This window comes from Bos mutus, chromosome 7 (genome assembly GCF_027580195.1).
Source record: "Bos mutus isolate GX-2022 chromosome 7, NWIPB_WYAK_1.1, whole genome shotgun sequence".
Lineage (NCBI taxonomy): Eukaryota > Metazoa > Chordata > Mammalia > Artiodactyla > Bovidae > Bos > Bos mutus.
This window is the reverse complement of record NC_091623.1, coordinates 57,090,277-57,105,763: the sequence shown is the minus strand read 5'-3', so window position 1 is coordinate 57,105,763 and position 15,487 is coordinate 57,090,277. Positions and strand designations below refer to the sequence as shown.

Genomic DNA, 15,487 nt, shown 5'->3' with positions numbered 1-15,487 from the left:
GCTCAGGCCACAACCCAGACCAATTAAGTCAGAATCCCCAGGAACAGACTTCCCTGATGGCTCAGTGGTAAAGAATCTACCTGCCAGTGCAGGGGACATGGGTTTGACCCCTGGTCCAGGAGGATCCCTCATGTTGAGGGGCAGCTAAGCCCCTGCACCTGTGCTCTAGAGCCTGGGCCCTGCAACTACTCAAGCCCCGCCCCAGCTCCCTAGAGCCTGTGCTCTACAACAAGCGAAGTCACCACAATGAGAGAAGCCTGCACGCTGCAACTAGAGTATCTCTGCTCTTTGCAACTTGAGAAAGCCTGCAAAGACCCAGTGTAGCCAAAAAGTTTTAAATTAAAAAAAAAAAAAAAAGGATCTCCAGGAGTTTCTGTTCACCTCTGTGAACTCTTCAAGGGACCCCGACGGTGTGGCCAAGCTGAGAATCAGGGCTCTGCTCTCCCCCACTGGGTGTTTTCTCCTTTCCTATGAGCCCCAAGGTCACTGACCTCTTGGGAACCAAGCCAAGCCATCAGGGTTTCCCTCCAGACAGTGCTGGTCTTGTGCCCCACCTTTACCCCCCCTTTGCCGGTCTCCCAGCCACCCCCATTTTCCTCCTTCCCTAGTCCTCTGGGAACCTGGACACTGCCCACCCATCCGCCCATCACCAAATCTGCCACCCCACCTGGGCCGTCGGCCTGTGTAGCAGCTGTCCCTGCAACAGGAAGTCCTGAGTCCTGCTCAGAGCTGGAAATCGGGACTGCAGGGAAGTGTTGAAATGAGGAAGGCATCTTGAGGCAACAAGGGCCAGCAGGAGGGCCTCACCCACCCGGCTCACTCCGACTCCCGAGTAAGCATGAAGCTTACCATGTCCCTTCCCTACTGAGAACTACCCCTCCCCTCGCACGGAGGCCCTGGCTGGAGGTGGCCTTGGCCTGCCTCTGTTGGCAGGAGGCCCTCCTGGCCTGGCACAAGTCCTCCCTGGAGTTCGGAGGCCAGCACACGGCAGGACTGGGGTGGCAGTGAGAGGGCAGCGGAATCTAGAAATGAGTGACTGTTGGGAGGGATTCTGCTAACAGGATGCCCAAAGCTTGCAGGGCAGGACAGGAATTCAAGAAGCACTGACAGGATCTGAGACCAGGCTGGGGCTGTCCCCGCCTCTGCCCCTTCCTCCCCTCCCCTCCCCGCCTGGCCAGCAGACCCCACCCCGTGGAGCAGAAGCCACAGTCACTTCCTGAAGGCAGCGGTCCTGGCCTGGGTCCCACTCGCCTTGTGGTCCATCGCCCTCCTGCAGCCATGGTGAGTGAGTCTCCAGGGCTTGGGAGAGCCCCACACTGGCTGGAGGTGAGGGATGCCACGGGTGGAAACCAGAGGGGCATATTCCAAAGCGGGGCGGCAGAAGGGCAGGAAAGCTGTTGGGGACATGAGAAAGACCGCCACAAATGCCCAGAGGTAAGAAGCAGCCGGAATCCACTTCTGGGACAGCTCAGGCTCCGAGGGGCGGCAATGGGCTGAGGCTGTGACCAGAAGGGGAACAGGTGGGCCTGCTGGGGTGACTCCCCTCCCCCAAGGTCAGCATGAACAGCCACCGGGTAACAGGCAGCCAGGGTGAGTGGCAGGGACTTCCTGTGGGTGACAAAGTAGGTCATATACCTGCTTCCCACCCCGCCCACCCCAGCAGTCCTCCAGGCCCTGACCTGCTGACCTGACTTCTCCGGCCCCCTGGGTCACCTGGGAGCCTATCCCAGCCCAGCTGGTGGGGGGTGCTTTCAGAGGTATCTCAGGCCCTAGGCAGGAACTGCCACCCTTCCTTGTTCTCTGGGTCAGGGGAGAGTGAAGCTCAGACAGGGCAGATGAGTGAGGTCCTACCCTTCCCCTCCCCAATCTCCTAGACCCCAGGTGAAGCCAGGCCCAGGGGCCTGTGGCAGGGCCACTTCTGGGGTCATTTGTCAGTCAGAGCAGCCCTGGCCTACTTGTGTGTCTCCTGTGTCTGTGACCGAGGGTGTAGGTCCTGTCGAGACGGGATCCGGGATGGACTTCATGTGCCAGGGCTGGTGCACCACATCAGACTGGATGTGGCAGAGTATATGCTGTTTGTCTCAGTGTCCAGTATATATATATAGATAGATAGATAGATTTTTTTTTTTTTTTTGCCGTGCCACACGGCAATATGTGGGATCTTAGTTCCCCAACCAGGGATCAACGCACCTCCTGCATTGGAAGCATAAAGTCTCAACCACCGAGCCACAAGGGAAGTCCCTAGTAGATTCTTTATTTCAACAAATAGTTACTGAGCATCTTACTGAGTGCGAGGCACTGGGAAGACAGCAGCGCTGCTGCCCTCGTGTCACGTTCAGGGGCAGCGGGGGAGGGAGTTGACACACACAACACACAAACCCTAAATAGTCAAGACATTTAAAAAACAGTACTGGGTGGCAGTGTAGCGGTTACGACTCCTTGCTTCCAATGCAAGGGGCACTGGTTCAATGCCTAGTTGGGGAACTAGGAATATATAGTAGCACATGCTACGTGGCATGCCAATAAGTAGTAAAAAAAAAAAAATAAGTAAAAATAAATAGGATGATATAGAGTGGTAGGCACTAAGAGAAAAATCAGGCAGGTTGGGGGGATCAGAGTCCTAGGGGGATCCTTTTTTTTTTTTTAAATCAGGGTGTTCTGGGAAAAAAGGCCTCTACCACATGGAATAAAGGAGTAGAAACCCGGAAGAGGAGAGAACGTGCAGTGGGAAGTGTGGCCCAGGCAGGCCAGGCGGCAGGAGCCAAGCAGGAGAGGGAGGCCAGGGAGGCGGCAGCAGGGGGAGGTCAGGCGTGCCGTTCAGGGGGTTCGTGAGCTCTGGAGCTTTTACTGTGGGGAAGTGACAGAGCACACCCAGATTCAGTGCAGACAGACTCAGGCCTCCTCTGGCTGCTGCGGGTGCACTGACCCGGAATGGGGGTGTGGGGCGTCGGGGGCAGGAGAAACAAGGAGGAGCCTCTTACAGTAATGCTGTTGCAGGGGAGGCCGCCTCCCCTGGGTGGATTCCAGGACAGGGGTGCAGGTGGTCCGAAGTTGTTCAGTTCCAGATATACTAATATACATTTCTTGCTTTTGGCTGCACGGGCTCTTAGTGGTGGCACGCGGAATCTTCAGTTGAGGCACATAAACTCTTCATTGTGGCATGTGGGATCTACTTCCCCAAACAGGAGCTAGGAGACTTAGCCACCTGACTGCCAGGGAAGTCCCTCCAGATACATTTTGAAATAAGAAAAGAAAGGCCTAGGGACATGCAGGAGGGGAGGAGGAGCTTGAGGATGCTCTACAGAGTTCGGGTGGGGGCAGGTATGGGAGCAGAAGGCCACAGGGGACCCCAGGAGCGTGGGTCCAGAGTGGGGTGAGGTTGGGTGCACATTCCGGGCTTAAGTGATGAGGTCAGAGGGTGTGTGGTAGTTCAGGAAGAGAGCCTGGCACTCTCACGGGGAGGCTGGAGACAAAAACATGGGAGTCTGGTCAAGAGAAGAGAGTCAACAGCAGAAGGCCGGGAGGAGGACGACAAGGGTGTGTGTCTGTGGTCGGTCTGCTTGTCCCCACGTCCGTCTCTCCATGGCCCCCATGTGTATGAGTCCCTTGCCTGCCTGTGTCCCCTAGGGGAGTCATCAGGACTTCCGGAGCCTTCAAGCAAAGTTCCAGGCCTCTCAGCCGGAGACTGGTGACCTCCCCAAAAAGCCCCCGAAGCCTGAGTTCCAGAAACTCCTCAAAAAGTTCCCACAGCCAGAGCTAGGCGAGCACCCCAAGAAGCCCCCACAGCCTGAGTTCACTGACCTGCCCAAAAAGCCTCCCAAACTTGAGTTCAGTGAACTCTCCAAGAAGTTCCTGCAGCCCGAGGCCACGCCGCTCCCCAGAAAGCCCGAGGTCCCTGAGGCCCCCTCTCAGAAGCCCCCGCAGCAGCCTGAGCTCAGCAACACCCCCAGGCCCCCCGTGGAGCCCAAGTTCAGTACTCCTCATAAGAAGCCCCCGCAGCCTGAGTTCTGTGGGCTCCCCAGAAAGCCCCCACAGCCTCAAGTCGGTGGCCTCCCTAAGAAGCCCCTGCCGCAGCCCGAGTCCAGTGAGATCCCTCCAGTGCCCCTCTTAAAGCCCGAATTCAGTGAGCCCCATCCCCACTCCTCAGAGCCTAACTTCAGTACTCTTCCCAAGAAGCTCCCACAGCCTGAGTTCTGTGAGCTCCCCAGAAAGCCCCTGCAGCCTCAGGTTGGTGGCCTCCCTAAGAAGCCCCTGCTGCAGCCCGAGTCCAGTGAGGTCCCTCCAGTGCCCCTTTCAAAGCCCGAATCTGGTGAGCCCCACCCCCACTCCTCACAGCCCGACTTCAGTACATTTCCCAGAAAGATCGCCCGGCCTCAGCTGAATGACCTCCCCAAGAAACCCCTGCCACCTGAGTTTGGTGACCTCACCAGGACATCCTCGGAGCCGGAGGTCAGTGTGGTTCCCAAGAAGCCACGCCAGTGTGAGTTCAAGGTGCTCTCCAAGAAGCCCCCGCAGCCCGAGCCCACCAGCCTCTCGAGGACATCCTCGGAGCCCGAGTTCAGCGTGTTCCCCTCAAAGTTTCTGCAGCCCGAGTCTCGGGGACCCCCCCGCAAGCTCTCCCAGCCGGAGCCCGGTTCTCTTCCCAGGAACCTCCCAAGAAAGCCCCTGCTCCCTGGCTCCTTTTCAGAGAGCTCGCTGCCCTCTGCTGTAGCGGGCTCCAACCCCCGGGTCCCGCTCAGCCCAGGGTTTGGGGCACGGCAGCAGAGATCAGGAGCCCTCGCTCGGAGTGCTGGCTCCAGGCTGGGTCTCAGACCTGGTCACCTGCCCCGGCGGAGGCCTCTACCCCCGGCCAGCAGCCTGGGCCCTCCCCCAGCCAAGCCCCCACTGCCCCCAGGCCCCAGGGACATCCAGAGCTTCCGGAGAGCTGCAGCAGCAGACACAGGTGGGTGTGGATGGCCCAGGTAGAAAGCAGGGGCAGGCAGGTCGATGCTCCCTGGCCTACCCACGTCCCCACCTCCCATCTCATCTCTCCGCAGCTCTGCCCAGGACCTCCTCTTCTGCTGGCCTCTACTTAATCCCACAGTGAGCATGGGGAGTCAGGGAGCACAGGCATGGGTCACGGGGCTGAAACAGGCCCTCACTCACGTCAGGTATCCCTGCAGGGACCCAGACGAGGTGTACGATGATGTCGAGCCCACAGACCACTCTGGACCCGGCCCCAGGAGCAGAGGTGACAGAGCGGGACACTCAGCCAGACCAGTCTGCTGAAGCATCCGAGGAGGGGGAACAGTCATCACAGGGGCCTATTCTGTCCATGTTGCTAGTACCAGGCCCCATGACAACCCATATGCCTGAGGGATTGAAAGCAGAGCTGCTGCTGCTGCTGCTAAGTCACGTCAGTCGTGTCCGACTCTATGCGACCCCATAGACGGCAGCCCACCAGGCTCCCCCATCCGTGGGATTCTCCAGGCTAGAACACTGGAGTATAGCTAGGGGAGAAAAAAAGAGAGAAAGGGGTCAGAGAGGTCATGGCAGCTCCTGGTGGAGGAACAGGAAGGACAGCCAGAGGCCAGCAGCCTGACCACGGTGCGGCCAAGCCAAGGGTTGTGTCCCAGGGTGGTGGCCGTAGACATGTAGAACAGGGGAAGAATCCCATAGAGGGGCATTTCCCTGGTCTAGTGGTTAAGACCCTGAACTCCCAACACGGGGGGCACAGGTTTCATCCCTGTTCCAGGAATAAGATCCTGCAAGCAGCGTGGCCAAAAAAAAAACAAAACCCAAAACCGGCAAGGATGTAATGGTGTATCACCAGGGATGATAGCAAGCAAACTCAGGATAGGGATGAGGCTTAAATGTTGAGCCTGCACCTGGGTGTCAAGTGGAGGTGACCCTGAGTAAGGAAGAGGTGTCAGGAGATCCACAGCACTGGAGGTGCCTGAGGGGAAGGGCTTGGGCCTGAACTCAAGAAGGAGAGGGCTGGAGCCAGGATATGGCCGACCCTCCAGATCCATGTGCTCTGGGTGTCCAAGGCCCCTTTTGTCTCGTTTTCCATGCCTCCGCTCCTGGAGAGCAGGAGGAAGGCCAGGCAGGTCCAGCTCAGGGAAGAGGCATTCACCGACCTCACATGAGAAATGCACCCCATCTCCCCACCAGCACTTAATGGATGTGCACTGTGCCCCCCACCCCCATTTTACACAAGTGGACGCTTGAGACATGACTTGCCCCAGCTCACAGCCAGCACATGGGAGCCTCTGCCCCCAGGCTGCTTCCTGCCCTTATCTCTGGAGGGCCTCCTGCCAGGCAACCTCTTGTCAGAGGTACCCGAGGGGTCCCCAGCTGCTGCCCCTCCTCACCAGCCCAGCCCCCAAAGCCTGCTGCCTCTATGGCTTGACTCCTTCCTGGGCCCTGCTACTTCTCCTGGGCTTGCTTTCCCCAGGGGCTGCTTGCAACACCTCTGTGAGCACAGAGCTTCCTGACAGGGCCCCTCTTGCTTCCGCTCTAGTGAGGCTCTGTGGCTTGGGTCTGGAGGGGGCTGCCACTCCTGGGGATGTGGACCTCTGAATGCGCCACCTCCAGCAACTCTGCAGGCATGAGCCCACCCTTTTCTGTTTCCCCAACCCCAAGTAGACCAGACACATCCTTAGCTTAGCTCACTGTCCCCCATCCTGTGCCGGTCATTCTCCAAGACTCTGACCCAGTACCACACGCTTGCCCAGATCTCTCCCTCTCGAGGGGTGGGGGTGGGTGCTCACAGCAGTGCAGACTGTCCCAAAGGCTGCTCTGCCCCTTTCGTTTATCCCTGACCTGAGGGACTCTGGGTGCCTCCCTCACACTCTCTGCCTCACTCGGAGCAGTGGCAGCTCGCTGCACAGACAGGGAGCTCCTCAAGGGTCAGGAGCTGAGGGCAGCCTGCTCAGGATCTCACTGCCCAGGGTGCCGGGGCTATAGGGCGCCAGGGTCTGCCCTGCTCGGCTGCACCCAGGGCTGTGTGCGCTTAGGTTGCGGGAGGTGTATAGGAGCCCTGGGATGAAGTCAGTACTGCTTCCAGCTGGGTGACAATCTCCAGCCCGGGTGGCCTCTGGGTGTGACTGTCACTTCAGTACCAGGCTGAGGCTGGAGGCAAAAAGTGTCTGGGGAGGGAAGAGTGCACCATGCAGATATGCAGCCCCCTCCCCACCCCAGCGTGGTCTGGTATGCCCAGGGCGGCACTTCAAATCGTTCAGAGAGGACTGCAAGAAGAGCTGGGGGCTACAGGTTCTAGATCCTTCACTCACCCAGTGTTCATGAGGCTCTCACTGTAAGCAGACCCTTGGCCAGCAGTGCCCTCACCTAAAAAGCTGGTCATCTGCCAGGTAGTGAGTGGGCTGCCACCTGGGTGACTCCTTCCAGTCCAGTCTCCTCATCAGCCAGACCAAGCAAGAACCCCAGCCAGACACAGCCCCTTCTCAGAGGCAGGCTTTGTTTGCTTTGAGGAAACACTTTTCTTGGCCTTCTTTTTTGACCCATGCCTCATTAGAATTCCCAAAACCTACGTGCTGTAGGAGGGAAGGGTGAAACTGCCTCAAAAGCTGACAGAGGAGCCCTGCCTCTACCATTTAATGGCTTGGTGGCCTTGGGCAGGCTGCCTTACCTCTCCAGCCCTTGCTACCTCCTCAGCAGGCAACTTGGGATGACAGCCATCAAGAAAGTTGAAAGAAGGGACTTCCCTGTTGGTTCAGCGGCTAAGACTTCACATTCCCAACGCAGGGGGCATGGGTTCGATCCCTGGACAGGCAATTAGATCCCACATACTGCAACTAAGACCCAGAGCAGCCAAATACATTTTTTAAAGAAAAGAAAGTTGAAAGAAATGGTTAACGGTTTCTGCCGTGCCTGGCCTGTGGCAGGAGTTAGGAAAATGGAAGGGAATCTACTATGAGAGGCCTGGGCAGCTGAGGGTGAGGAGGAGACCCAAGTCCTGAAAACTGACCAGGGAACATCAGGCCACCAGAGCCAGAGGCCCACACTCAATGGCCCTGCCCTAACTCGGCACTCTGACTGTCCCAGATGAAGCGTTGTCGGCTCAGCAGTACCCGTGGAGGCCACCTCAAAACCCAGAGCTCAGGTACCAGAGGGAGGTGGGCAGGGCTGGGCTGAGCTGGGGAGAACAGTAAAAGGGGGTCCCTGAGAAGCATAAGCACCTAATTCCTTGGGGGGGCGGGTGCTCAGGAAGGAGAAGGTGCCCCTCCAGCCACCGCAGGTGCCGCCCACGGACCTGAAGTCCCTGAAGCAGCTCCGGAAGGCAGAGAAAGCTGAGCGGGAGTTTCGGAAGAAGTTCAAGGTGTGAATGAAGAGTCCTGGGAGGGCTGGGCTCGGCCCCAGGTGGCCACCGCCCCACACGGGGTTCTGAGGGCAGCAGGGCAAGCGGCAGCTCTTGTGTCCCCCTCCCCAGTTTGAGGGAGAGATTGTGGTTCAGACGAGGATGATGATCGACCCCAATGCCAAGACTCGCCGTGGGGGTGGCAAGCACCTAGGGATCCGGCGTGGGGAGATCCTGGAGGTGATTGAGTTCACCAGCAAGGAGGAGATGCTGTGCCGGGACACCAAGGGCAAGTGTGAGTGAGTCACCAGTGGAGGGCAGCCTGGGAAGGCAGGCCGCCCAAGGAGGGAGGAGACCTCACCCACCCACCCTGCTCTCTTCACAGATGGCTATGTGCCTAGAACAGCTCTACTGCCCTTGTGAGTGCCAGCGCTGACTGGGGACAGGGGGTGGGGGTGGGGGTGTGACAATAGGGCAGGGTGACCCTGACCGACCCAACTGTGCTCTCCACCAGGGAAACGGAGGTGTACGATGACGTCGCTGCCTGGGGTATGTAGATGCTCTGGGTGGATGGGACGGGTGGGGCGAGGTCCTCTGCTACTCCTCCAGGGGCTGCTGGCTACCTGCTCACAGGGAAAGGGTCACTGAAAGTCACCTTTCTTGGCAGATCCTTTGGACAGCCAACCATTGCCCTAGGGACAGTAAGGCTGCAGGTGTGGGGATGAATGGACAGCCCACCAGTCCAGTCACCTGCTAATCAGGAGCTCTGGACCCCAGCGGTTGCCTGGGCTCCTGTCTGGCCACGTCCACAGACCACATAAAGTCCCTCTTTTAAAGTGACTCCTGTGTCTTGTCTTTTCTTTCCCTGCTAATGACCACACACAGTGGAGCCATGATCAAATACTGGGGGGAAATCTGTGAGGTCCAGGTCTCCTCACCCCTCAAGGATAAAGGCCAGAAGGGAAAAAGGAGGGCAGGGGAAGGTGGCAAGGGAGGGGGCCACTCTTGGAAGCTGAGCTGAGGGACCCTCTGATGGCACCAGGTCAGCTGCGGTCAGCGAGCAGAGGGAGATGCTTGGGGGCCCTCCACGTCCAGCACGACAAGCAGCTGCTGCAGCTCCTCACGGGCAATAGCCCAAGTCAGTCACATTGTGGAGAGAATGTGACCCAGTTCTGACCAAGTACAGTATCAAGTTCAGCCGAAACCTCTGACAGGGCAGAACATGCTCAGAAACCTACACTCTTCTTGGTCTGTTTTAGCAAAGAAAAGCTGCTATGGACTGAAGTTTGTGTTCTGGCTGTCAAAAACAAATTCCTAAATTGAAAACCTACCCCTCTAGGTGACGGCACAAGAAAGCATGAGGTCCAGAGGCAGAGTCCTCGTGGATGGGATTTGTGCCCTATGAAAGAGGTCTGGGGACTTCCCTGGTTGTCCAGTGGTTAGGACAATGCACTTCCATGGCCAAGGGCCTGGGTTCAGTCCCCATCCTGTTTGGAGAACTGAAGACCCACAAGCCACATGGCACAGCCAAATAAAATATTGTTTTAAATATCTGAGAAAGTTCCCTCGACGACTCCTGCCATGTGAGGTTACAGCTAGAAAGTGTCATCCATGCACTAGGACAAGGCCCTCACCAGGCCCTGGATCTGCCAGCACCTTGACAGGACCACCCACCCTCCAGGACTGACAGAAACAAATGCTCCTTTCAGCAGCTGGGGCAGACTGGGACAAAGTCTGGAAGTGGGCCCCTTGCAGTATCTGTGCCCCATAGAATCACTGCACTGGGGAGACAGGCTGGTTGTGACAGCCAAGTACACCACCACTGGCACTGGAGACTCAGGCCCACTCAGGACTCGGTTTCCATAAAGAGATTTTTCTCAAGAGGCTGAGGGCAGTGGCCTCTCACCTCAAGGGTCCACACAGCTCCAAGGGCAGAAAGGAGACTGAGTGGCTTTGGTTCCTCAACCTCAGGTGGTTACCCCACAACACACACACAGAAGCAAGCAGCTTTCAGGAACTGGTATTTATTATCAAAGTCATATTCGATGTCAACAAGATGCCACAACTACAAAAAAAATTGCGCACATTGCAATCTCAATGCAAACAGTCAAATGGAACCCCAGTCATTAAAAAAGTAATTCAAATTACCCCAAAAAGCAACTGAATTTTTTAAACATCTTTATACATCCAGCCAACAAATTAAAATGGTTAACAAGAAAAAATACAAATTCAGAGGTCTGGTATCGATGTTTAAAAAAGGCAACTGCTTAAGCATTTCTATCGATTCGAACATCAATCTCTCGGCCACTCAGCTTCATCCCATTCATCATCCGGCAGGCTCTCTCAGCCACCTCTGGCGACTCAAACTTAACCACACCGCACCCCTTGGACTTCCCATTCTCCATCTTGATGTCAGCATACAGCACGTGGCCTGGGCACAGGGAGGGAAGAAGAGACCACAACTCATCAGGCAAACCCAGAGCTCAGTCTGGGCTCCACTCAGTCCAGATCACCTGTTGGATTTCGGTTGACAGAGTCAAAAGGGAGAGCGGCCCTTGCGCCTGACGCAAGAATACTCAGAACACAGCGGCTGGAACCCGGCTACCATGGCCCTCCACCACACTGCCATTCTTCTGCCCACGGGACAACAATCTGACTCATGATAAGCAGTCCTGAAAGTACACCTTCATGCTCAAGAGTTATTTAAAAAAATACGCTGTGTGAAGCCAACTTTATAGGCAAATTTTACAGAGGCTTCACTTTTAATACACTGCTCCTCCGTGTTTACAAGGCCATCGCCAATACCATGGACACTTCTGTACTGTCCAAATACAAGCTTTGTAATCATTAACAAGCAGGTTATTCCTTCAAGCTCTGGTTAAGCATCCTGGTTATGTGTCAAGCACTGTGGAAAACAATACAAGGGAAGAGCTACAGAAACGCAGGGCCAAGAACACAAGTGTAGCGGGGCTGGCCTGCACAGCACTAGGGCCATGAACTCTGCTTAAGAGAAGGTCAAGCCCTGGAGGGCTTCTCACAGGCAAGTTCTAAAACAGCTTGGGCAGACACTAAGTGGTACAGGGCTTGTAGTTTTGGATTTCTCTTGCCAACAGAGGGACAGACACCTCCAGGCCTGGGAGGGGAAGTGGCATGATCCACTTGACTTTTCTACTACAATCTGTGAACTAAGGAGTAGGGAGAGAGGGCAAGAACAGGGCAAGAAGGCAGGCTATGGCTCAATAACTGACCCAAGAGAAGAACCAGGAGAGGCTGCAACATTGGTGAAATCTGAGTTACTGCGGCAAAAGGAAATGAGAAAACACTGAGGAAGCCTTGATCCAGAGTCAGCCAGGCCTCTGGCTTAAGGCTGGGGCTCCCAACTTGCCATGGTTCAAAGAACAAAAGTGGTGGGGGTGAGGGGCAGTGCCTCACCCAGAGACAACAGAACTTCCTTTTGGCCACAAAGCAAGCCATCCAGAGTGGCTGCCTGGTTTGCCAGGAAACCACACTGCACACAAACTAACACCTGCCCTGAGCCCGGGAATCCTCATCCGTGCCTGCTGGGTGAGTGCTCTTTGAGACACAAACCCATGGTGCGGTTGTGGAAGGCACCCTTGTCTCAGATGTACTTATTTTACTGAGCTTTGTCACTTAGAAGCCATGTGATCTTGGCAAAGTGACTTTGCCTGACTCTGTACAATGAGGACAATGCCCACCTCTTTTCAAAAACCGGAAAAGGCACACAGCAAAGATGAAATGAGAACAGGGGTGAAGAAGTGTCTGACACATAACAGGAAACTCAACAATCGGCCTGAGCATTTGCACAGGCAGAAAAATGGCAAGTCCCATCCGTCCTCTATAGAGTCATGGAAGGTGTCTACAAGACAAGGATGGGAGCCTTGACACAAGCCACAACACAAGGAAGCATTTAGGAAGCCGCTCTCAAACACTTACCGCATTCGTTGAACTTGTCTTTTAGCATCTTCCATGTAAAATCAAACGGGAGCTGAGAGTGGAGAAAGGGGGAACTGGTGAGTGATGCAACCAAATCCTAATGCAGAAACCTAAAATGTCTCAGGATGCCTTTAAAACCTCTCATTACACACAGATACTGGCTGACCTTCACACTGCGGTGATCAGCAGAAAACAAGTCTGTCTGGGTGAGGTCCTAAACTAGCACAGCAAGTTCATTCCCTGTTATCTGCGGCAACTTCACACAGGGAACAGGACGCACAGCTGCCCGTAGTCAACAGCCCACAGAACCACAGCACAGTGGCTAAAAGTGGTCCATCTGGTGAAGGTAATTCAGATATAGCCTTCTCCCCACTCTGAATTGTCATGCCAGGTATTTAGCAGCTCATCAAGCTGAGAGTTAAAAAAAAAAAAAAACCCTCAAGTTCTCCAGATCACAGTCTTCTCTACCTAGTAGTCAGAGAAGCCCAGGATTTCACAAAACCCACTATTTCTGCTGCACAAGTGTCGTAAGCTCTCATGTTCCCACCTCATTCTACCGACACCAAACCTTGGGGACAAAGGCAAGGTGGCCTTGCATGCTAAGCTCTCCTTCTGAGGCCATCCCCTCTCACTGCAACCTGCCACCCTTGGTCCTGCTGACCTCTGCCTCCCTCTTCCCCATGTGCACAGGGGCCGAGATGTTCCTGAAGAGCCACTTACATTTCTCACAAATATCTGGCAGGCCTTCCTGGCCACCCCAGGGGCATGGCCTCCAGCTCCACCAAAGGAACCCGCGAAACTTCCTCCAAAGTTGCCACGCTCCATCTCGATGGCACGGTCAAAGCTGGCACCGCCACCGCCACCCATGGCCAGGCCCATGCGCTCAATGCCAGCGCCCAGGGCCGGGCCCATGGCAGGACCCATACGCTCTAGGCTGTTGGCGCCCATGCGCTCCAGGCCCATACGCTCGAGACTGTTGGCGCCCATACGCTCCAGGCCCATGCGCTCCAGGTTGTTGGCGCCCATGCGCTCCAGGCCGGTGGCCATGCGATCCATCACGGGGCCCATGCGCTCCAGGCCTGCCCCCATGCCTGCGGGCACCATGCGCTCCATGCCCAGGCCCATGCGCTCGATGGCAGGGCCCATGCGCTCCACACCAGAGCCCATGCGCTCGATGGTCTGGCCCACACGGTCAATGGGTGCGGCCATTCGCTCGAGGCCAAAGCCCATGCCGGCACCCATGCGCTCCACGCCAGAGCCGATGCGCTCCATGGTCTGGCCCATGCGCTCGATGCTGGAGGCCATGTGGTCGAGGCCCAGGGGGCCCATGCGCTCGATGCCAGAGCCCATGCGCTCGACGGAGCCCATGCGGTCCATGACCAGGCCCATGCGCTCAATCTCGGAGCCCACACGATCCATGCCGTGGCCCAGGCCTGCGCCCATGCGTTCCATGCCGGCCCCCCCGATGCGGTCAATGCCAGGGCCCATCCTCTCAATTCCAGGGACACTGCCTCCGCCTCCACCTAAAACGGAGACACAGAACAGGTGTATATCAGGGGCTTGAGGACCTGTGTGCACATTGTGCCTGGAGGGCTCCCTGGGTGCAGAGGCCTGGGCAGTTTACAAGCTCAACCATGGTTCAGCAATAATTTATCATAGATAACCCTCAAAAGCTGGGTAGTGAGTACATCATTCTTCCTACTTCGGTGCCACAGTTAATTTCCACAGAAAAATTTAAAAGGGGGGAAAACCCACCCGAGGACTTTTATCAACAATGTCCTTCACATCACTTTGAGGGTGCTGATACTTGGGACAAGCTTTGTGAGCAACAGACATCAATTCTTGAGAACTCTGCAGTGCCCCCCCAAAAAGACATTTATAGGGGTGGGGGACAGAAGCCCCACACTCAGCTGGTCACCCAACCAGCTTACATGGAATATAAATAGTGACAATTAGGATTGCTCACAAGCTCTATCATCCCCCAACCTGTCCTCTACAATCCCCTGCTGGTAACCAGTTTGGCTGCATGTCCTTAGCACCTCCACAGCATACAGAAGTTATTACACAGCCAAGTGATCAGGAAGAGACAAATAAAACCAAAATCAACACTAATACAGACCCTTATCTATGAATGAACACAGCCAGCCACTTCCAATGAACCTCACTATGTCTGTCAGGGAAACCGTCACCTGACTGTGCCATGTGTAACTCTGCCAGCTTTGAAAGAAAAAGCCGATGGCACTGCAGAGAAGATTCTGGAAGTGGCCTGGGATCAGTCCCTCACTGCCATGGTTCCTGGTTCAGCTGGACACTGAACTACGGCAGGTCAGCAGGGCACAGGGACCCTGAGATACCTGCAGTTTTAGAGAGGAGGGTCTGCTCCATCACCAAGGCACCGCCCACCAAGTTTTTCCACATGCAAAGCCCAAGGGTTCCTCTCATTCAAGTTTCACCACCACCACCACCACCACCACCACCGGCCTCTGAAAAATGAGCAGCTGAGCACCCAGCCTGCCACTACTGAATCAAGTAGCCAAGGCCAGGATGCAAATCAAGAAGAGGAGATTCTTTGATTCTCTAACTGACCAAGCCCATGACCTTGCACAAGTCATGCCACTTCTTGGTGACTCTTTTCTTCTCTGAGTAACAACATACCAAGTGGCAAAATATAAACATAATTTTAAGTATATTAAACTTTCAGAGCCAAAATATCTCAGAAACTATAAAAATGTTAACAAGTCTAGAGAGGTTGGATAGCATACCCAGATGATTATCAAAAATGAGTGTGACACTTTAGATGCCAAGAGCAGCAGAGAACTAGGAAGAAACAGTACCCACATGGAATTCTAGAATCGGCCCACCACAGAGTAACTCCAGCAAGTGGAGTTAGCAAGGACATGCCAAGATGCTCAGAGCCATAAGAAAAACAAAAACAAAAACTTTTTTCCCCCCTTTTCTGAAATAACTACATTTAGTTTTAGGTACCCGTCAAAAAAGGTGTACTAATGCAAGAATGTATTTCAAAATATTTATAGCATTCATCACTGGGCAGTGAGATTTCAGGTATTTACGTTCTTCATAATTTTCTGAATTTGAGTACATGTATACAGTCCATTTGTTATGATTAGGTGGTGTACACTTTTATAATCAGGTTAAGATATTTACTTTTAGCAATTTGCAATTTTACACTAGAAACAAGTAAGTCCCCAAATCACATGGACATTCTGACAATGG

General features: G+C 55.1%; 2 protein-coding genes across 7 annotated transcripts in view; one reads left to right on the top strand and one right to left on the bottom strand.

Moving 5' to 3' along the window:
- The first annotated feature begins 1,214 nt into the window (after positions 1-1,214).
- Positions 1,215-9,101, top strand: PRAM1 (PML-RARA regulated adaptor molecule 1). The gene is made up of 10 exons (XM_014476676.2): positions 1,215-1,281; positions 3,628-4,942; positions 5,037-5,082; positions 5,163-5,230; positions 8,047-8,104; positions 8,209-8,320; positions 8,432-8,594; positions 8,685-8,718; positions 8,814-8,848; positions 8,967-9,101. The coding sequence occupies exons 1-10, from the start codon at positions 1,279-1,281 to the stop codon at positions 8,993-8,995; spliced, it is 1,863 nt and encodes a 620-aa protein (XP_014332162.1). The 5' UTR covers positions 1,215-1,278; the 3' UTR covers positions 8,996-9,101.
- Positions 9,102-10,307: 1,206 nt separating this feature from the next.
- HNRNPM (heterogeneous nuclear ribonucleoprotein M) overlaps positions 10,308-15,487 on the bottom strand; it is a 40,015-nt gene continuing 34,835 nt past the window's right edge. For 5 of the 6 annotated variants that reach the window (XM_005890715.3, XM_005890716.3, XM_070373783.1 and 2 more), the window contains 3 exons: positions 12,974-13,776; positions 12,254-12,305; positions 10,308-10,730 (listed from right to left, as the gene is read on the bottom strand). In XM_005890715.3, the coding sequence (XP_005890777.1) occupies positions 10,567-10,730; positions 12,254-12,305; positions 12,974-13,776 (1,019 nt within the window). In that variant the 3' untranslated portion in view covers positions 10,308-10,566. Of the gene's footprint in view, positions 10,813-12,253; positions 12,306-12,973; positions 13,777-15,487 lie in introns of all 6 variants that reach the window. The other variant, XM_070373785.1, reaches the window with a different exon arrangement.

What these genes read in the sequence shown, in the direction of transcription:
- PRAM1 (XM_014476676.2), top strand. An exon ending in GGCCTCTACTTAATCCCACA is followed by an intron (nt 5,083 to 5,162) that starts GTGAGCATGGGG and finishes GTATCCCTGCAG; the next exon opens with GGACCCAGACGAGGTGTACG. An exon ending in AGAACAGCTCTACTGCCCTT is followed by an intron (nt 8,719 to 8,813) that starts GTGAGTGCCAGC and finishes GCTCTCCACCAG; the next exon opens with GGAAACGGAGGTGTACGATG.